The sequence below is a fragment of the Kryptolebias marmoratus genome, linkage group LG5 (genome assembly GCF_001649575.2).
Source record: "Kryptolebias marmoratus isolate JLee-2015 linkage group LG5, ASM164957v2, whole genome shotgun sequence".
NCBI classification, from domain to species: domain Eukaryota; kingdom Metazoa; phylum Chordata; class Actinopteri; order Cyprinodontiformes; family Rivulidae; genus Kryptolebias; species Kryptolebias marmoratus.
In genome coordinates, this window is record NC_051434.1 from 12,730,530 (window position 1) to 12,753,397 (window position 22,868).

The following is a 22,868-nucleotide window of genomic DNA, read 5'->3' on the forward strand; positions in this document are numbered from 1 at the left end:
ATCTTCCTAACTTTGTTACCAAAAATAAACACACAGTCCATTTCTTTTAGCTACAATTTTAGGGGGTGGGTGGGGACGTGCAACAGAGAATATATATGCATATGTATATATATTAATTTAGATTATTTTTAACTGTGGTTATCAAACTTGTTTCCCAACAAACAAACAAACAAAAAAATTGATGATGCAATTCATGAACACAGTTTCCAACACAGACATGTCAAACGTTAATATCTCTGAAACTGAATGTACATTTTTAATTTGATGAAAGCAACAAATAATACATTGTTTACAGTCATAAAGGAGGCAAACTGACCACTGTATTGCATCATCTTTTCCTTAGGTTGTGCTAGAAGTGCTACAGCTAGCTGCTACTGCTGCTTTTTGAGCTTCCAAAATAGCCATATCTGATGTAAGAACCGCTAATGTGACACATATGGCAATATAAAGGTTTCTAAAAACATAGTCACATAGTTGGGTAGGTATTTCTTTTTTATTTGAGTTGTTTTAGGATGGCAGTAATCCACTTTGAGTTTTGACTAGCCATCAGCTCATCAATCCAGGCAGAATTGAACCATTTCTCCAAACTAAGGCCATTGAACAGGTCATAGATCTGAACTGTTGCTTTAAATGTTGAAAAATTAGGTCAGACTTAAATTTGAAGTCTTCCCCCTCCATCCTGCTTGCATGTCCATGTGTCTTCTCCATAAAATACATCTTTTTTCCCCCGGGTTTCAGCCCCCATAGTCTGTAAATCACATACTAGGACTGCGTTAGAGCCAACACTGAACAGCTGGAGAGTTTATAATATCCATGAATGAATTTTGATCACACACAGTTTCACACTGTTCATAAAATGCTCAAGCCTCAAGCATGTCCTATTTAATATCTCATCTGAAAAGATCTGAGTCATGGCCTAAACAAACAGCCTAACAACTGTTTTCAATGAGTTGACTGAAACAACAGATCGTCTTTAAAGTGAAAAGGACATTCCCCAACTGTAATGTTCCCTTTTTTGTGTCCTTTCCCCTCCTCTTCTTCCGATTACGTTTGCATTCCTACTTCCTTAGTCTCCCCTTTTCACTCTCATTCTGTTCTGTTCTTATGTTTTCACAGATCTCTTCATTACCCGCTCCTCTGCATGGGCGGCATGAAAACGGATACAGATTCCTGCATACAGAACACTGCATGAGTCACAGACAGAAAGAGAGTGAGTCAGCCTTAAAGTGTGTGTTAAATTGTTTTACATTCGAGGCAGCTGCTTTGCATTTTGACAACTCTCACCGTCTCTATCAGAAACCATCGCTGCCTTCAGTGCGGTAACAGAAAACCCCAGAGGGGTCAGATAAAGCCAAATGAGAGTATAAGTAAGGGAGTCAAAAATTCTGTGTGTGTGTGTGAGGCTGACTCCAGATTAAAGGACAACATTCTGCAAATTCCTTTCTGCTGAGAGCATCCTCCCCCTCACCAGGAGGATCATCCTCCGCTGCCTTCAATGCTGTTCTCTTTTTCCTGCACCCCATGAGGGAGGAAATGGCTTCTCCTGCCCCAGAAGACCTCAAGACCTCCTAGGCCAGACCTCCGAGTCCATCTGCTTAGCAACATCCGGGTCCGTGCTACCAAACCGCCATGCATGTACAATGGACTGGTTTGACAATAGGGTGCATGCATGCGAGTGTGGGGGCGTTCGGCTTGTGTTATGTGCAAGTACTTGCACGTGACTTGAAGAGCACCTGCTTTTTTTTTTTTTTTTTGCCCGGATGAATGTGCTTTGCTGCCAAGTCCTTTTGTATGTCACTATCTGCAAGTGTATGCAGGTTATTCACACCACGTGTTTGATGTTAGACGTTGGTACATAACAACCTGAACTGTATTCCCTAGATAGGACCACATTTTTTTTCCCCCTCCTAGTATTTAAACAATGTTCTCTCCAGATCTGTGATTGGTCATTTGGGTTAAAAATACAAAAAAAGTCAGGGGGATACATTTTCTTAAGAAAATTTCTCAAAGTTTATCTAGCCATGTTTCGAGTCATCTCTAAAGCACCAGATGAAGCTCAGTAGGAACTGAGGAATGTACCTAATAATTTTAGACAGAGTTAAATCTGCAATACTGAGGGTAATTAATGGCCTTACACCAAGGAGGCAGGCGTTTATGGTTGTGACAGTGCAAGTGCTGTACATTTGTTTTAAATATTGGATAACATATATGCTATTGAAGCCTTCTTCCTTGGAGTGCTACATCCAGTTGTGTAGGCTTTGATAACATGGTGGACGTGGTTTTTGGTGTGTTCAAGTGCTATTTGTTGTTCATTCTTAATGACAATTTTTTAAATAAAAGATATAAAACACTGGAATGAAAATGCAAAAAGCAAGAATTTTGTTATAATAAGTCACAGTTATCCAATGATGGTGTTGGGCATTTATTTTTTTTTTACTTGTCATTCAGATGCCTGGGCTCCCGTGACATTTTCTTCAGAGTAACCTGATTCGATTAACATAACTGGGGCTTTAAGGCTACAGCACTGGAGGTGACGGGGTTGATGCAGTTTGGCAGTGGGCCCGTGTTTACATTCCCACTCACTAAGGAAGCCAAGGATGAAAGAACCCACAGCACACACAGCCCATACCCTCTATACACCCACACAGAGACAAGTGCTTCATGTGCACCAGAGGTAATAACGACTGCAGAGAGGAAAGTGGGGGAGTTTTATCTTTTACTTAAAATAAAGATAAGGGCAGGAAAGTGAATTCTCTCTGCACCGTCTCAACTCATTGATGCTTTGAGTCTTAAGCTGGAGTTTGATGACATACTTGAAAGCGGTCCGTCACAAATTAAAGTCTTCCTCAACGAATCTCGCAGGGATAGAAAATATGTACGCAGGGAATATATAGAGGCAAAGCGGATGTCCTAATAATAAGCATAAAACTGAATTCGGAGCACAGCAGAGCAGCGGCCGTGATGTTGTGTCTCCAGAGAGGCCCCCCTTCGGATCTCTAGCAGTCAGCCATGTTGTAAACACCATTATTTCTGTCCCGCTTCACTTTTGCTCGTTCTCTCACATGCTCTGCAAAAAAAGGTACAACCTGCAGCTCGTGCTATTCGGCTTCCCATGGCCGTGAAAAGATTTAAGACGTAAATGAAGGTGGGGGGTGGGGGGGGGGGGCAGATTCAGACAGCGGGCTGTCAGAGGAAGCTGGAGAAGGGAGAAAAGTGCAAGAGCAGCACACAGACTGTATACAGTAAAACGGGAGGAAAAAAAAAGGGGGCACTGCAACTGTTGCCAAAGTATGCACAGCATACAGGAATGCAGCACGGGGCCCTCAGTGAACGAAACAAAGACAGCACAGTAAGTGGCTCTCTCTCTCTCCACAGTGCTACCACATCCGCACATCATTAGCTGGAAAATTCCTGATATATGCTGTAATTTTTTTCCTCTTTTCTTTTTTTTTTTTTTCTCTTCTCGCTCTCTCTCCTATTCCTCTTTCTGTTTCTGTCTGCTGGTACAGACGAGGCCTCAGTGTCCAGGTGACCGTGTGTGCACGTGCAACGCTAACACACTAGTCTGTGCCTCGTCTTCCACATCAGGAACACTGCCAAAACATTGCCACCACTTCATACAGCGAAGTTAATTATATATATATGCTTGTACAGTTGATGTCGGATGCAAACATAATGCACGAAAAACAAACTTTATACATCCATGTGTGCATCTGTGCAAACTTTCATATATGACTCCTTCTTGTGTGTATAGGTGCAGTATATTCCTGATTGTGTGTATGTGAACTTTGTGCATGTTTGCTAATGTTAAGCTGGGGCCAGCCCCTTTGCTCCAGCCGACTGCAGCCAAAGCTTTGAGGACGCCCCCCCTTCTCCTCGTGAAGCTGTTTGAGGAGATATCTAAACATTCCCAGAGTGCGCTGCACGTGCTCTCCTGCGTGCAGCAAAAGGGTTTTTCCCCCTCCGCCTTCCTCCCCGTGCTCGCCTGCTTGCCTTACCTTCCGCGCATCCAAGGAAAGACTTTATCTGGAAGAGATTCACAGACACCCCCTGCCCAGCTCATCCGCGTTTCACCTTTCCCTAAGATCACAGCAGCACTCCGCAGATGAGACCGTGTGAATCTAGGAGCGTTCTCACCCACACCAACAAACTGTAACTGTCATTCGGGGTCAAACAAGTCTGCAAACTTCATATTTTAAATGCAGAAGCACTCATCCAAACCAAACACAGTGAGACTGCTGCTCTTGCGCTGTAAAAGCCCGTCTGCTGCTTGAGCGAGGGCAGGAAATCTGGTTTCAATTTGTTTAATGTCGTCTGAGATATGGGTGTCTTATTCTGGTAAGAGCAGTGGGAGGTCCACAAGCGGAGGGAACTTGGGGGAAACGGTGGGAAAATACCTTTAATCAGGTAACAATTTCACTCCTCCGCTTAGTCACCAACAACAGAGTTTTACAGGAAATCAAACCAACATCAGTACAGTAGTATTTAAATTGTGCTTACAGTACAATAACAGGGATAATTAATGGTTCATTTGACAACATTAAAGTAACCCTAGTCTTAGTCAAGACTCAGAAGGCTTTAGCTTGAAGAGTGATAAAATTCCCCTTGACTTTAAATAACTAAGAGCCACGCATTTTTACCAACAGCAAGCTTATCTGAACTCCTGTAAACTGTGTGAACACCTCAGTCTCTTTTCATTTTGAAACTAGCAAAAAAAAAAACAGCAACAGTTAGCATAAAAATCCCCCTTGAGATTTCCCAAATCCATGCATAGGACTGTAAATTAATTAGTTTCAGGGGGCCTTCCAGTCAACATTTGCACCACAATAGACCACAAACGGTCACTCTAACGGAGGTCAGTCTTGAACACAACAGCTTCCCCGACCTATAATCTTGTGTCAACTTTAGACCCAGGGTTGTGTTCACAAGTTATCTTAACAGGAAGAGTTCTAGTCTCTTTTTCAGTACCCTTCTAACAAAACTGACCAATAGTGTAAAGATCTTTTTGCTGACTTACACACCCTGATTAGCCCTGGTATTTATAGCTGTCCTCGGTGATCCAATTGCAATCAGATAGTGCTAAATAAAAGTGTGAATGGCCTCGAGCACATATTCAGAGCATGTGGTCTGGATAGTCTGCTGGCCATCTTCTCACGAGTTTATTCAGAGCTTGAACAAAAGCCTTTGGAACTCGGGATCAATAAATTATGCAGTTTTGCCAGTGAGAAGCAATCTTAACCATTATAATATAAAGCAAATATCAATATGATTTGATCGTTGTCGTGCAGCTGTCTCAAACTACGAGTGTTTGCAAAATTTTCTTGAACTATCTTAACAGCCAAATTCCTCACTATTTTCTTGTATCTGATTAGCCCATCAGCTTTTCCCCATCTGCCTGTCACTCAAGGCAGCACAATGAGGCCGCAGCCAGACTGGGGTCACTAAAAAACCATCAACAAAACCAACGGTCCCTCGGGGACTTCCAGGAGCAACCTAATCTGGACCCCGCATCAGCCCAATGGGTGGTCTCTCCCGCCCTCTCAGAAAGTCAGCAATGTGGGACGTGATCGTCGTGCGATGCGGAGCTGTAGGTCGCACGCAGCGAAGGACTCCGCAGTTACTTTTCAGACATGCACGCGGTGACCACACGGTTTTTTGTCAATAACACATCAACAAGCCCGCCTGTTGCGAGGTGAGAACGCACATTCATCGCAAATAGAGAAGTCGAACCGTTGCTGCTATCTCATCGGCAGAAAGAATTAAGATTGCTACTTTCAGTCAGCGGCGCTGGAACAAAAGTCAGCAAGGGGACTCTTTGACAGCTTCATGCAAATGCTCACTTCAGCCATCGTGTCATTCGAAAAGCACCAAATGAATCACTTTGAAAGTGAGAAAATCGCCCTGTTCGCTTAAGCAACGGCAGTTCTCCAAAGCCCCATCAGTCTGCCGGTAACAGTGGCATTAAGTGACTAAATAAGTAACTGCTGCTCTGTTGGGCAAAGAGGAAGATCCTCTTCAAGCGTGTGGGTATTTGTGTACATGTGCTCTGCGTGCAGTGTAAACTGTGCGCTTTTACTAGCAAGAGGAAAGGAAGAAAGGGTGAATGGAGATTTGTGTGTGTGTGTGTGTGTGTTAGACTGATAGGTGGATTCCAGACACAGGGACATTCATGTGGAACCAAAGATCCCTTGCTCATGTTGCACAGCTCTGCGCATGCATGCCCCAAACACACGTGCGCCCATCTCATTTTGTGGTGGCCCAATCTGTATAACCGAGAAAGGAAATGAGTGTATGAATGTGTGAGCAAATGCATTCAAAGTGCTGTGCTGTGTGTGTTAATTATATATATATATTTAAATATATAAAAATATATATAAACACGGACTCACAAACACACACATACATACACACATACGGGAGTAGATTTGGGGACTTCATATATGTCACTTGTATCTAAAGGTGGATTCCCAAGAATGTCTTTCAACCCCTAAAGTGTCCCCATCTAGTCATAAAAAGAGCAAACTATGACAAACCCTGTAGTGAAACCACACATACACTGATTATTGTGTAACAATATGCTAATTCAATGGTGTGCTACGCCCTCCTTTGCAAGTTAGCTGTGAATTATCATCAAAGAGGAAGACAAATTACAGAAATTAACCAAGGAAATACTTATCTTAAACCAAACTACTTATCAGCAAAAAAAGAGAAAAATCACCCTTGATAAGACAGAAATTACAGTTTGGGGAATAAACAGTAAATATAAGTTTATCAAATGCTTTCAAAAGAATCTTTTTGAAAATAATAGTCACATTAGATACAGATTTGTTGAGATATTTCAAACCGAGACAAGTGATGTTTATTTGATAAAAGTAACCCAAAATGTATAAATAACTTCCTTTGTAATCACTGAATGAGTCACTGTACAGCAGAAAAGTACTGATCTAAAAGTTTTATTCTTCAAAGTAATATTCTGTAAGGCAGTACATAAACCTTACAAGACGTGCATGTTGTTGCTCTTTAATTGGTGAAATAAGCAAATAAGTTGCCAGCTGTTCAAGCTTTCGTTGGTCTTGGGTTTCATGTGGATGCAGCCAATTAAACATGAAACGTAGCTTCTGTACACAAAATGTAGTTTCAATGCTTTCTTTTTTTAAATTTCAGATGTCTTTAAAAATAATATTTGTCATGATAAAAGGTGAAAAAAATTCCATCTTAAGGTGTGACACCAGCTGCAACTTTAAAAACAAAGTTCAGGCAAGGACAATTTTACAGCTACGTTGCATCATTTTTTCCTTAAACAACACTATGAAGAAGGGAGCAGATCAGCTGCTTTATTTAAAAAAAAAAAAAAAGTTTTCATTCCTTGCTTGAAACAGACTTTTACCTGCTCAACAATTTTAAGGTTTAAGGTAGTTTGTTTTATACTGCGCTTTAAAAAAAAAGGGAACAGTAAGTGCATAAAGCTTCAGCTTACATACAGTGAGAAGTGCTTCTTTCCATAAGCGGTACTTTGGTCTTTCAGTGCTGTGAAACAGACTGCAACGCTTCGGACTTCAAGTCCACAACTAAAGTTGAGAATATAAAAAGTTTACCTCTGGAACATTTACAATGTTCTTCAGATGAGCAGCTGCTACAGTGCTAGAAGAACAAGTTCCCATGAGGCCTTCCAGTCTGACATAATGAGCGGCAAGATCCCAAGTGTTTTGTGTTTCTCAGTCTCTTCGGTATCTCAGCAGCAGACTGAGAGCTGCCAAACACATTCTCTAATATTCGTAGCTGTTGTCCGCTGGTAAAGATGATAATGTTTTTGTCCGTGCGAGTACACATGTGGCTCATTGTATCTCATGAACCACTAACTGTATTTTGATAAAACAATCCAAGTAACCTTTAGAAGTACATCTACACCTGTCATTTGCACGGATATCTAGCTGAAGTTTGATGTGGTAGTAGCTGAGAGTCATCCTCAACACGTACTCCGAGCACTAACACACCTTGGAAGATCTCACAACAGTCGCATGAATAAAATCTCATTTACGAGGTTTGACCAAAACAGCTATAACTCTGTCCCCTCTCATCATAAGATGATCTAAAACTATGGCAGGAAAGGTGGTGGGCGACATGCATTCCTTCAAGGAAAGCTAGGCCTTTAAATCTGTGCTCTGTAAATGGTGAAGGGCAACATTTTCATACATTCCTACTAACACTGCTGAAATTTACCAAAACAAATCAGTACCCAATTTAAAGTTAAAGACGTTATTACACAGGTACCAGTACCACTGATTAGTAAAGTGTACTATGAACCATGAGGTGCTCTACTTATGGAACCATGTCGAAGTTTGGCCCCATTAACTGTTGCAGACATTATGCAGAAATAATTAATACATTATAAAATATTTACAAACCTTTTATTCTAAGCAGATAATAAAGTGGATCACACTCACTGGAACTGCATCAGATTAAGTCAGAATAATCAGACTCATATCCATCCTACAAAATGTTTAAAAATACTACCTAAGACCACAGGATAGCCAAACATTTATATAACATTTCAGAGACTAGATGATAGAAAATAAACATACTTAGATCCAGTGCTTATTGTACAATATTTGATAATAAATTTTGTTGAAGGATGTTCTCACTCATACCTCAGTATCAGCTGGCTCCCACTGTTCCAGTTGTGCTTTCATAATGTGACAGTACTATTAATAACATCACATCAACGTTGTTTTGTTTTTCTTATGTGCCATCTTTCTTCTTTGGTCCCTTATTGTGAATGGTCATTTAATTTCAACTCCATTCATTTTGTGTAACTGTGCACATATGTAGAATCAGAGAAGCTGGTTGGCTTACCAAGCAGATAACCAACCTCTTGTACCGCAAAGCTCAAACTTTATTACTAGGATTAGTTAGGTCAAATCACCCAAAGACACCCTGGGCATGTTGAACTTCAATTTTTATTTAATATTACACTAAACCATAGGGTTAAACATTGAAAACTATTGGCTTTTGAGTTGGTAAATGCCCTAACAGCTGTCAGTGTCTTACCTGCAGCAGACAGAAACTGGTGTGATGCCAGTTTGGAGAATCAATGAGGGAAAGTCATGCTAATCACAACTCAGAGCAGAGTCCTACAAGAGTATATTACCACCATCTAACAGAACTGAAACTCAAACAGGAAAAAAAAATACCAGGTTGAGCAAATCCTAAACAGAAAATCTTCTTCCCCTTATCAATACTTTTGTAAGCCATTATTTACTTTGTCACTGTTTTCTCAACCAAATCACATCTATGCTGCCACACACAGCAATGCTGTTGTATGTATCCTGCCAGGGGTTGTTCCATCTTTATACTTCACAGTTCTTCCTCTGTATAATCTGGCTCCTACATACTATACAATCTGACCCAGGAAAAACTTAAAGTCATATTCACTTTCACAATAGCTCATTTTGAACGTCTCAGTTGTTTTGAGATTAAACCAGAGGAACTGCGACTCGCAGCCGCTTTACAGGATATGTTCAGCAGCACGCAACCATATGAAGCAACAGTCGTTTGCTTGAAAAAATGAAATGAAATAATGGTGTCAAACAACTCATGAGGTGTAAAAATCCGTGATCTAACAATTACTTAAATTGCTAAAATGAAATTGAGTTGCTTTAGATGACGAACTTCAGGATAAGGCTCTTAGTTTTGACTCCCTTGTGAAATTGAGACCCCTCTGGCTGCCGTCTGCTGCAGGTAAGACACCGACTGCAGGTAGGAACTCCACATAACCCGACTTAAAATAAAACAGAACCCTCTTTAAAGAAAGCCACTGAGCTACTGTTGCGGCCTACTTTGATCTTAAAAGTCTCATCTCTCTTTATTTCAAAGACTCCTTTCAGTCGCTCTTTCTATATTATCTGGTCATCAGAGCCCAGAGTGCAACAGTTGGACATCAAAGCACCGACAGCGAGGAGGGAGGGGTGCCTGTCTCTTCTTTTCTGTTCCATCTCTCTCTGTGACGGCAACCAAGACGGGCCACAGAGAAGACAGAGGAGGGGGCAAGGCCGAGGGGCCCTTTGTCGCTCTCACTTTATACAGAGGAATCCTATCACGTGGCACAGTACTCTAAAACGACACTGTGGTACCATATTCTTCCATCAAAGCTCCGACTCGCACAGCAAACTGCAGCTAAACTACGCGCTCAGTCTCTGGGAGTGTTTGTTTCGGGACTTGCTTTGCTCAGGTGTACGATCGGCGCAACTCACCACAGACGTGAGCGCCATCTGGAAGCTGTAGATGCGCGCCAGGCCGAAGTCGGCCAGTTTGATCTGTCCTCCGCTGGTGACCAGGATGTTCTGGGGTTTCAGGTCACGGTGAACCACGCGGTGCGAGTGCAGGAAGTCCAGCCCCTGAAGCAGCTGGTACATCATATCCTGAAAAACAACAAAAACAGAGGGAGCGAAGAGAGAGAGAGAGAGAGTGAGGTTGGTTTTTCTGAACGTCACAAGGACAAAGTGAGAACAGGAAGCTTGATAGGAGACAATGGGTTTTCTGAATCAATTTTTAGAATATTACAGTTTATGTCTAGGATGCACATGTGACATCACAATGGTGAACGTGGATCAGAGCTAACAGCACACACCGATTGTTTGCAGTTGATTGAAATTTACATGAGACCCTTAAAGCGATTTGATCTGAACTGATGAATATGACTAAATGGGCCAGATGGTTTTACAATTTTGCATTTCTGCAGTGGTTGGAGTTACTGAGTCAAAACGGTCAAAATAAACAACAAAAAGCCTGAATGATAAAAACCTGCCGTATGGAATTGAGGATAAAAGCTGAGACGTTACGGTGTGGAGGGAGTTAACAAGAGGAGGCCTGTGTCTTTTCTTGTCGTCTGTGGCAGATGTTTGATAACTGACACACACACACACACACACACACCCACACACACACACACACACACAAATAACAGAGGCAGAAAGAGGCCCCTGCTTTGTACAAGCACAGATCTCTGTTACTTAGCAGCTGTCCTGCTTTAGTTAATTGGTCCTTTCTTTCTTTATATGCCCAAAAGCTGACCTCAGACAGTTATAGCAAAGGGGAAGGATCCATGACACACTGGCAAAAAGTAAATTGTTGTGAGCAGGAATGAACCGTGTCAAAACCAGCATAGACTTGTTCTTTTCAAAACCGGAATACTCTCAAACAGGTCCCACACCTGGAAAGAAATAAGCTATTACAAGGAATAAAGGATAGATTTAGTGGAAATATAGTTTGTGCCGTTTGATTCAAATCAGGAAAAGGTTACCTTTTATTGATGTGTCTATTAATTGAAACAGTTCAGATCGTTTGAAGTGGGGTTCTGTGGAAAGGTTATGAACAATTACTACGTTACCTGTTGTAGACAGCTCTTTGAACCACTTCAGTTTGATGAAACAGAGTTTAATTTTGACCATACTCACAAGTTAAAGGCTACTCCAACTTGAAGCAACTCCGCTCTAAAAAAACAACAACATCCAAGTGGTTTATAGGAACTCTCTTTTATAAACCTTTCCATTGCCGTCAGTTTTGCATTACATGGCGCAAATAGAAGCAGCAAGATGTAGCACTTCAGGTGCAGCCTGGTACACTTTTGGCAGTAATATCATAACACATTTACCAGAATAACAAATGCAAAACTGATCTGAGACTGGAGTCGTTTTAAGATGGCAGCAATCCAGTTTGATCTCGGTCCTGCTCAGACTAGTCATTACCTCATCAGTACAGTCAGAAATATGTAATGTCTCGAAATGATTAGTTGTTCACAACCTTTCCACAGAATTCCACTTAAAAAAAAACAATTTAAAGTCTTATTCATCTTCTAGGAAACCAATTACTATTAAAATGACAACGTGGAAGACCAAGGTAAAGTGTTTGCATAAGCAATGCCATGATAGTGGATGTGTTGCATGTTAGTCCGACACACAAACCACCTCAAAACCCTCCTCCAAGACCCCACAAGCGACATGGACCTGAGCCCATAGCTTTACTCTGTGGCAGACCAGCTGGTGGGTGAGTCAAAGAGGTCTGTGCACTCAAGCAGAAAACATTAGCAAATGGTGCTGGGCTGGCTGCTGTGCTCTGCCCATAGAGGAGAAGACTGGCCACCCCACTTAATACTGTGGAGACGATGAGCGACGCGAGCGTGTCTCCATGCAAAAATAAACAAACGTGCCCTTGCATTGGCGAACATGTACTATTAACGTATCAACACATCCATTTGTGTGTATGCGTGTACCTCAGCGTGTGTAGGGGTGCATCAGTCTGCGCGCAAGCCTGTGCACACGTGTGGGTGCCCCCACCCCAGACCACAACAGGATACATAAACAGACCTCCCTTTCTGTATCTCCATCCAGCCATGACCCACAGCGAAGGGCAGTAGACAGACAGGGGCATAGGATGGAGGCAGGCGGTTGGTCATTTTGTGTGTATGAGTGTTTGTGTGTGTGTGTGTGTGTGTGTGTGTGTGTGTAGCGAGGGGCTGACACAATAGCATTCCCCCACCCAACAGTTCCTCTCTGCTTTAAATAGTCATTTCACCATGCTTCCTTTCAATAGCATTTCCTAGTAAGCCCTAATTATCTCAAAAGGTGCAACTATTAGACACCAACAACCTTGGCCTCCTTGGTCTTCTCTATAAAACCAGTCCAGTCAGAACTAAATAGTTTTTATAATTTCTATGGCATAGCTATTAGAGAACTATGAAGTCCATACACGGAAAACAAAATTATGACCACTTGTGCAAAAATCAGTTTGCCTCACACAAAGAATAACTTTTTTTTGGAAGGACTTCAACCAAAAGTCTCACAAACAACTTGGTCGAGAGAAAACAAAAAGGCAACATCTGACATTGAAAAAAACAGAGAAAGACAGAGAAAAAACTAGTCAGCTAACTGCAAGAAGCGGTCAAAACATAGCTTTCCGAGTTCACCTTCTTTTCTGATGCAAATGCCCCAGAGGCAGCCATATTGTTTATTGTAGTTAGGCACAATATAGGACATCTGCCGGTTAGCGTTAGTGTAATTCCCTCCCCATGCTTCATTAACTTCCCCCCTTCAAGGGCCCACAGAATGCAGTTGCGGAAGATTGGACGGCGGCGGCGGAGGAGGGTGGGCGAGACCCAAGCGCTGGCCCGGCTGAGGAGCACTGAGGCTGGGGCGACCCGGCTGCTTGATGTCCTTCCAGCTCATTTGATTCCTGGAGGAGGGCCTCTTTTATCAATGACCATGTGGTGGGTCTTGAGTCTGAGTGGGTGGTGGAGGATGGTAGGCTGAAGTGGACAGGCTGGACCAGTGTGGGGTGTCTCTTACTGAGAATGGATGGTTTTAGGAGGTAAAGTATGGCTGTTCTTTTCAGTCTGGGGCAGGCAGCTAAAAGAAACTGTCACCTTGGTTGAGGGAGAGGACATCTTTAACCCACCAAGGCTGATATTCATGTAAGAATATAAACAGAGGGGCAGCGGTGTGATCTACAATAGACTGTCATATACGGGGGACGGGGTCACTTTGAGGTCACTGTGCAGTGCCCACTGTCCTAGAAATAACAGGGGATGGTGCCTATGAGTGTTATAACTCCTTGTCCTTTTGTCCCTTTGAGAGTCCAGCTAAACGGATGTTAGGAGAAAGCAAAGGGAGGAGGGTGTTTTAATGGGTCAGCATGCTTCAAAGAAGAGTGTCCAAAGCATTCTTTCACTCCTCCAGTGTTGGGAGTTGTGAGGGGGTTGTACGTCTGTGCAACTTTTCAAAACAGGCAAAACAAATTCACAACATGCAACGGGAAGCAAGAAGTATGGAGCTAAATAAGTAGACAGGATCCGAGTCACTGCCTTGTCTTTCCTCTCCTTGTACCATCTTTCTTCCTTCCCTTTTTCGCAGTGTTTTGTTGTGAAAAATCAAAACTTCTCCTTTAAATAAAACCGTGCCCAATCACAGCAGAATTCTCATCCCCACTTGGCTGGATACCTCTGAGGAGAGATGTCATAAATGCTTTGAAATTTTCACTGCGGCTTCGATCGTGGGACAGTCGAAACAACTGTAAACTCAATTTTCCCGCCAACCGAGCAGCACCCCTCCATGGGCTGAGAAAATAAAACGGACATGAAAGTGCCCAGAACTGCAGGGCCTCAAATGAACTTCTGGAGTCCTCTCCAAAAGTGAGTCAGTCCCCACTGAGCCTCACGTCACACGAGTTTGATGCGCCCGAGTACACCAAGTGTCTTCGAGTCAATCTCCTGTGCGTCTCATCTTTGACTTCAAAAGCCAAGATGGCTGAAAAATTAGCTTCACACAGCAGTTTTATGGTCTGTTTTAGAGGAGTGTGGGAGCATTTTTTGTATTTGTTGTTGTTGGTCTAAATAAGCAAATTACTATTATAACTAAATACCAAATCAAATGTAGCAACAAATTAGTTTGAAGATTGTCACAATAAGCTTTGAAATCATAGTTTAGTAATAGCAGAGAAGTCATAAGATTGCTGTCTTCAAGGACTTAGATTTGAGGTTCTAATCCAGTGAACTGAAGCCTTTGTCACGCTTCATAACTGTGGCAATCTCGATAAATGACTTCACAAGAGCTGGCGCGCCGGGCACATAGGTGTTTTTTCAACTTGTTCACTTCCAAATGTGATATAACATAAAGAATATTTAATGACTAATTATAATCGGCGGGCACAGTGGTTAGAGCCGTTGCCACACAGCTAGAAGGTTGCAGTTCCACGACCCAACTGGGGCCTTTCTGTGTGGAGTTTACATGTTCTCCCCATGCAAGCTTGAATTTTCTCCAGGTACTCAAGTCCTACACCTCCCCAAAGTCCAAAAACATGCATGTTAGGTTAATTGGTAACTCTAAATTGTCACTGTGTGAGTTCAAGCACGAATGACTGTCTCATATATCTCTATGTGACCCCGTGATGGACTTACGACCTGTCCAGGGTGCACCCCGCCCCACGCACAATGACCGCTGGAGATAGGCACCAGCTCCCTCTCGACCCTGCATGGAAAAGCGGGTGAAGAAAATGAATGGGTGGATGAAACGTAGGCTTCATTTATATTTGCAGTTTGCCAAAATAAAATATAACAGTAAGCAAACTTTTAAAACACAAAATACAGCTGAATCTTGTAAAATCTTTAAATGCTAACTTGCCGTTTTAGTTTACATTTTGCCCTTCAGCTTACAGCTCAGTTGTGATTACAAGAAAATAAAAATACGCAGAAATGCCAGCAGGATTCATGCTTTACTGTCCATTAAAGTAATATCCAAGTGAACATAAACCAACATTTTTTTAAAACAATATAATAGTTAGCTTTGGGATCTGTTTACATTGTATGGCTTCTAATGCTTAAATAGTCTTTTCAATAACATCAGTGTTATGTTTTTATTCAATCTTAAGTCAACAAATTATCAAAGTAGTAGAGAATTTTAATTTATTGCTGAGTCACTGACAATTCCCTGACCTAGGTATAAGTCGAGGAATTGAATACATATAATAAATACAAAAAATGTTTTTGTTTTTATTATTAAATACAAAAATGTTTTTGTTTTTATTATGACTGACGGATTTTAAAACACTTATTTTTTAAAAATTGTTAAATTGAATTACAAAAAGGCTTTTTTTTCATTACTCACCTTTCATATTAAATATTAATTCAACCATCTCTTATCAGCTGAAAGTGTAAACGTCACATTCTTGAAACCAGTTAACCTAAAAATTCAAGTCTAGACTCAGAATTTGTTAATCCTGTTTCTTTACTACACCTAAGCTTTAAAAAAAATGCTATCAGCCAAATTAATTTTTATAAGAGCATTAAAAGTTATCAGACAGACATCTAACAAAAACTTGCAGCAAATCAATTTTTCAACTCTTTATTTAATTAATTTGATTCTCAAACTTTACTAACACGTTAATACAGGCTGAGATTTATAAGTTATCTATATAATAAGCAAAACTTAAAATATTCTGTTCAAACTGGTTAATGATTAGTCTATGATTTGGACAATAGTAGGTCTCAGGTTTATTAACCTACAAACAACAAGCTTAGTTTATCATATCAGCAGTATCGCTGTATCAACTTTAGCTGAGGCCTCAGGTGTGATCTACCTGAATTACCTACATTTAAACACTATCATTTCATCCTGACACAAAACTTTCAAACACAAACCTGGCCCTGAGGTCAGAAAAAAACCCAAAACAAAACAAAACAAACGAGCTGTTGCTGCAGTACCAGAAGTTTCTCCCATTCTAATTTGACACTTCAAACTTTTCTAAGGCCACGCCATTTAAGCGTAGTTTTATTTCTTTTCAATATTGTTCGCCGTGCGTCTACAGACCTTAAGGGGAAACTCTGTAAAGAAATGTTTAAAAGGGGATTTTTGTCGGAAAGGTTAAAATAAAAGGAAGATGGTTACAGAGAAAAAAAAAGCTGGTAAGACATCCGCTTCCGACCTTTGGGCAAATGGTAAGTGGACACTCCTTGAAGATGTTATTTTTTTTTAAAAACTGAACATGAGTTAAAACATGTTCATTCTAGAAAAAAGATGATGGGAGCAAACTGAATAACCTTAGTTTTTCTAACACAAAATGAAAGTTTAAAAGAGAAAAAAAAGGGTTTTCTGTCTCCATCTGCAACGCCGTAAAGTTGGAGGGCAGAGTGAAAATAGAGAAGGCAGAGAGCCTCTAATTTGGAGCCCATCTGCCATATGTGCTGCCTTTCCGAATGCACTCGTACCTCTGATGTTGAAGGAACTACTTCATGTTTTATGTGTCTCAGGCCAAGAAAACTCACTCAGAACCAGAGAGACACGGCTGTGTTCAACCACAGAGCAGTAGCCAACAGCTTCTTTTATACTTCAAACAGAAACTAGGAGTAGTCTTTGAAATTAAACTCCTAAATGTTTTGAAATGTCTTTCAGGACATCGTTAATGCATTTCTGACTAATGTCTCCTCAGGCGATGTGTTTTATGAAGATTTTTAAAGGAAACATTCGCCCACCTGAGTGCCAGAAGATGACGGCGCTTACCTTGATGGTCTCGGGGGGCACTCCGGGGTCGGGAGCCTTCTCCAGGTAGGTAGTCAGGTCCTGATCCACGTGCTCAAACACCAGCGTGAGTTTGGTTTCTCGGTCGGTCCGAGAGACCGTGCAAACATCGAACAACCTAGAAGAAAGGAACGGGCGGGCGAGAACGTTACCCGTGGATCTGAGGAGGTCCACCATGGTCGGGCAGATATGCGTTGGGGGAGACTCTCAGCTACTACCACACCAAATTTTACCTCAATATCTGTGAAACTGATGGAGTTCTAGACACTTCTGCGTTTGCCAAGGTCGACTATCTGTGGCGACCATCTTGAATCGGGTTGGCTCCAAAAAGTTAATCAGTTGTAGACGTACTTGAATGATTACTTTATGACAGTTTCATAAAAACACGTTCACAAGTTCATGAGAGATTTTGCTAACAGACAGATAAACACATGCATGCACAGCTTCATGACTGTCTGCCTTTTATGACAACAGCTGATGATAAAAACAGCTTATAGGAATGTCTAAATGCAATGAAGCCTTTGTTCAAGGCTTTACCTTTGGTATAAGTCAAGAAAGCCTCATAAACTGTGGGACCCATAAGTCTGTAGCCATCTACCTGAATCTGCAACCTTAGTGTTATGAGTCTGTAAATAAAAAAAAGCAAGAAACATTTAGGACCATCAAGCTGTAACCACCAGTGTTTCTTCTTGTGTTTCGCTTAACAACCAACTAAGGCCAAGAATCCAGATTATGTCGGCAGACCTGCCAAGGCAAGCTTTGATGAAAAGCTGAAAAAAAAAAAAAAAAGGCACTATCCACTACATCCTACTCAAAGAGTTGGGGGCTATAAACAGCATTCCTCAACCGGCACTATGACAACTTCTGATCCTCTAAGGAAAGTCCAGTGGAGTCTGCACGAAGCGGCTGCAGAGGCAGCATCCTTCATCATAACACAGGAGATGTAAAAACCCCCTCTACGCTTTTTTTTTTTACCTGATAGATGTTGTGAGTTCCTTTGACTTAACGGGGCTAAACATGGTATTATCTGAAAAGTCTCTTGTTAAGTCCCGATAATTACTTCCACGCCGCATGGAGAAGAGCCAACAAATGTTAATAATTTTCCCTCCTTGTGTCTACAAATAGTATTGTCCCAATAAAGAACAATAGCCGTGAGAGTACACAACGCATAGTGATGGAACTGTTAGACGAGAAAAAACTTTTTTTTCTTGAACCGTCAACGTCACGTGCAAGCTCATGATAAAAAAAAAAAAAAAAAAAAACAACGAGCAGCCGTGCCCATCACCGCCCACATCGTACTCGTCTCGGCCCGCTTCTTACCCACCTTGACAGCCGCCCCCACATTTGTGATTTAATCTACTGGAGTACGGTTGAAACGAAAATAGGCAGATCTGAACCTGTTTTTTTTATTATAATTATTAGTTATCACCAATTTAGCTTTTGGACCTGAACATTCGGGGCTGTGGCATTGGTTGTTTTCCGTCATGCAGCTCTAGGAATTCGGGACCCCTGGAACAATTCTGTGACTATTTTGAGATTAAATTTGCCGCGCAAATCTTTTTGAACGCAGTCAAAATTCGAGCGACTGGACTGCAGGCCTCCGCAACTCACGGGAGGAATTTGAGAAACCCCACCGCAAACGCTCGGGGACATTTTGGAGACCCCACCGCAAACACCGTTCACATACCGTCCTCTGACAGTCGCAGCTCAGTGAGATACCACTTCGAGACTTAGAACCTCAGCAAGTGCATGATGTTTATATCTAACTATCAGGGGTCTCTTGCAATCAGTGGGCCTGCTGAAGTTAAAAAAAAAACATGTGGTTTGTTCAAATTATTAGTGCTGGCCATGGTGCCAGAGAGTAGAAGACACCCTCCTTCAGAAGCACTGGGGTTAAACGCCCCTCACAGCTTGATAGTTGGACTTCAATGGGGGTTCTCAGCAGACGCTGAACATATGGAATAAATAATGGGCCCCATTACAAACATCCAGGGTTTGCCTGGAGTCACCCAGAAGCCCCACAATGGACTTTTTCTGCCTGGATCTTCTTGGCTATGCTGGCTGGCCACGGTGGTGAAGTCTTTCAGTCTTGGATTTTTTCTTTTTTAATAGAATGAAACAAAAAGAGCACTTTATATTTAACTATTAAATAAAACTGATTTATAACCACTTCAGTGCTCATTCATTGATGTGTCTGGCCTCCAATGGGCATTAAAAGACGAACTCGGTTCTCCTCCATTATTTACAGATGCATTGGGGATTTTTTTTTTTTTTTGTTGGGAGTCACAAGGGCACATGCCCTGCCGTTCGAAACATCCATTTAACTTCCCCTCCGATCCCGAAGCACTCAAATGTTCCACAATAAAACAAGCGCAAGGTCTGACCTTGGCCTGTGCCAGTGTGACGCAGTATCTGACAACTTCCATGAGAATAAACTCTTATCACTTCCTTACCTGTTTTTTTTTTTTTGGTCTACACGACGTCAGCTGTCTTAGTTTGCAAAATTTAGAGACCCTGGAGTTTGGAGCAGTTCTCCTCCTAATGTGTTCTGGTAAGTGCTACATCCTTTGGATGACTGGCGTTCGCTTTGCCAAATGGTGGATTTGCAGGGTCCAACACTCGATGGCCGTTTTCTAATTAAAGAGCTGAAAAGAAGAAAGCTACTCTGTGCTCACCTAAAGGTCTGAGTTTGAGGCTTGTGCCAGCAAACAGGATTGAGAACTGGTTTGGAGCCCGGTGCAGGTCTAACAGCCAACTCTGAAAAAGGTGTAACGTGGAAACTTGAGAACCACGCTGCACACACAGAACTGGTATTTCTCTAAAACAGGTGACATTTTGAATCCAGTGGATTGGAAACGAATGATGATTTGTGTCCTAAATTCAGATTCTGGTTGATAAAAATAGCTTCCCGGGTACAGAACTACTAACCAGATATTTATTAAGGGCAGACGTGCTTTCAAAGATTAGTGCTTTTAGACTTCTTCAATTGCCCGCCGCGGAAAGGCAAAGGCAGACAATTTGTTTGCCAGTGACTGTGTGTGTGTGTGTGTGTTACCAAAATATCTCATTAACTGTTGGACGAGTTATACTGAAATTTGCAGAAAAAAATAGGACGTACATCTACAACTGATTAACTTTCGGAGTCAATCCAATTTCAAGACAACCCGCCGCTGCTAGCATGGGAAAAACAAAAGTGACAACAACACAGACGGTTTTAAAAGCTCGGTGTGGCAGTAGCCGAGTCATTCCCAACACATAATCTGAGCATGTCGCGTGAGACATACACAGCCGTCATTAGACGGTATGATACTTTAAGATGACAATGCTCTTGCAGAAAAGTCCTTCCCGAACTTTAAAACATCAGATCTGATTCAAGTAAAAGGGCTCCTGACTAAAACATAAAATTAACTTCATTTCAAAAGCCAGGGATCTTTAAGATAAAGGGTTTTAAATTCTCCAATTATGTAAATTTCTGCGCCATGCTGTCCATCGAAGTCAGCTCTGCCTAGGAGAAATGTGCATTCTGTGGCATTTTAGAGCCAAATGATAATTACGAACACTAAAAATCTCACATAGGAGCAAAACGATGCAGGTGCATCCCCGCGGTAAAATGCAGGTGTTTAACCCATAATTTAATTTGGTTTTAAATCTATCAGATAAATGGAATTTAACGTTGCCTGTGTGTTAGATAAAGTTGAAGCATGCAAGCTATAAAGGTCCTTAAAGACACCGGAAGTCATCTAAAAAAAGGGAAATGCCTTGTGCCACGTGGCTTTCATCATTTTTGTAAATACAGACACCCCATCCCATCTCATTAACACACACACCTCTCTGCCCCTCCACTCACCTGACAACATTGGGGTGCTCAAAGGCCTCCAGCTGCCTCAGTACCGCCACCTCCCGGATGGTGGAGAGAGGCATCCCCTCTTCCTCCGTCTGGACCCGAACTCGTTTCAGGGCCACGAAGCGTCCCCCGTTCTTCAAGTCTCTGGCCTTGTACACCTTCCCGTAAGCCCCTTCTCCGATCTCGGCCACGGGCTCATATTGAGTACCGATGCTTTCTTTGTCCATTCTGGCCCCGATTTTCCCTTCCTCTCCCTCCTTGCGCGTCTCTCGTTGAAAATTATCACGGGGAATCCCGGCGAGGGTGACGAGCCAGAGGGTTTCTCACAAAGACATATTCACAGAAACGCGTCGGCACGTGCAATGCCTATTTGACAGGGAGACACAGATGGAAGAAGAGACCATCTTTGTAGGCATTACCACGACTGTCATCATGTTTTAATCCGACTATCAAGGAGAGAGAGACGGGTGAGGGGGGGGGAGAGAGAAAAAGACCCTCCGCTGCGTCCCAGCTTCCACTCCTCCTCCCCGCTATGCATCACAACTCATGTCCTCCTACCGCTGACACAAATTAATGAAGAAAACAAGTCAAATTAGCCGCCGTTTCGTCTCCGCTTTTAAGCTAGCTTCACGGTAAACAAACCGTCTCGCGCACGCACCCAGGCGTTAGCCGAGAGCAGTTGGGGAACAAAAACAAACAAACAAAAAAAAATCACATTATTGCCCAATAAGAAAAATAAATTAATTTTAAAAAGGGGGGGGGGAATTACAAAAATCAAAAAATTACGAGCAGAAGCAAACTGTTCTGAGTGTAAGAATTGGGAGCGGACTGCGCAGCTCTGCGTGTGTCAAGGGTTTCAGTTTGAGGAGACCCAAACTGTGAGCACGTGCTGCATTGTTTCAACTTCCTACAGCAACAAGTCCATTTAAAACACCCAAAACTCACTTTCTGCGCCGAAAACCGCTCTGAATGCGTGAAACGGCAAGACGAGCTAGTTTTAGTCGTGTTTTTGGCAGCCTGCACGGCTTCTCCGAATTTTTTCCGATTTATTAGTGCGTGGACTCATTATTATTATTATTATTTTAAAAAAGGAGAAAAATGGGCTAAATTGTTTAAAACAAAACAGGTGAGCTGCTCGTGACGCTGTTAAAAAACATGCGTTTTTTGTGCCGTGTAATTCCGCACCAATACCCCCCCCCACACACACACACACACACCTTTAATTGTTTTTTATTTTTATTTATTTATTTATTTATTTATTTATTATTACCTTGCTGGCAGGGAAATGTCGCAACGTCGGAAGCATGCCCGCTGAAATGCTGAGGAGGCGCTCGGGTCTCGGGCAGAAAGTCCTCGGTCCAAACGCATCCCCTTGTCCGCTGTCCTCCGTGCGGGGGCCACACAGGTAGTTGACGTTGCGGGGCTCTAACCTAAACCCCCCATCCCTTCAGAAGACTGCGCCCGAGCGGAGAGGCGCTTCTCAAACCAGGGGAGGGCTGGACGAAAACTGGCTCACACACACACACACATTGGTTGCAGCTAGTGTGGAAGGGGGTGTGTGCTTGGATTGCTTATGTGTGTGGGTGCGTGTGGTGGGGGGTCATAAGGGACAAAGGCAAGCGCGTGATACTGGGCCTTTTTTTTTTTTTGCAAACCACCCCGCCTCTTTTCTTCACTCGCTCCTCGCGCATATATATATATATATATATATATATATATATATATATATATATATATATATATAGCCTATATATATAAGTCGCGCGGACGGGCTCGCGCGACTTGCAGCCGCCCGTGTGAGCTCCGTCTCCGGCTGGCTTTCCCACGCCGGCTGAATGTGGCCTGACCCCCTTCAGAGAGGTTTGACACGGAGCGGGGACATTTCCGCATTCCTCCACGACTACAAAGGCACACCGCCTCCTCCTCCTCCTCCTCCTCCTCCTCCTCCTCCTCCTCCTCCT

The 22,868-nt window shown here is 42.4% G+C and overlaps 1 protein-coding gene across 1 annotated transcript in view; it reads right to left on the minus strand.

Moving 5' to 3' along the window:
* Nucleotides 1-22,452, minus strand: part of cdk6 (cyclin-dependent kinase 6) — a 35,280-nt gene extending 12,828 nt beyond the window's left edge. Inside the window, exons 1-4 of the mRNA XM_017426264.3 lie at nt 22,178-22,452; nt 20,911-21,273; nt 17,046-17,181; nt 10,251-10,418 (exon numbers count right to left, since the gene is read on the minus strand). Of these exons, the coding sequence (XP_017281753.1) occupies nt 10,251-10,418; nt 17,046-17,181; nt 20,911-21,134 (528 nt within the window). The 5' untranslated portion in view covers nt 21,135-21,273; nt 22,178-22,452. The remainder of the gene's footprint in view (nt 1-10,250; nt 10,419-17,045; nt 17,182-20,910; nt 21,274-22,177) is intronic.
* Nucleotides 22,453-22,868: the final 416 nt, after the last annotated feature.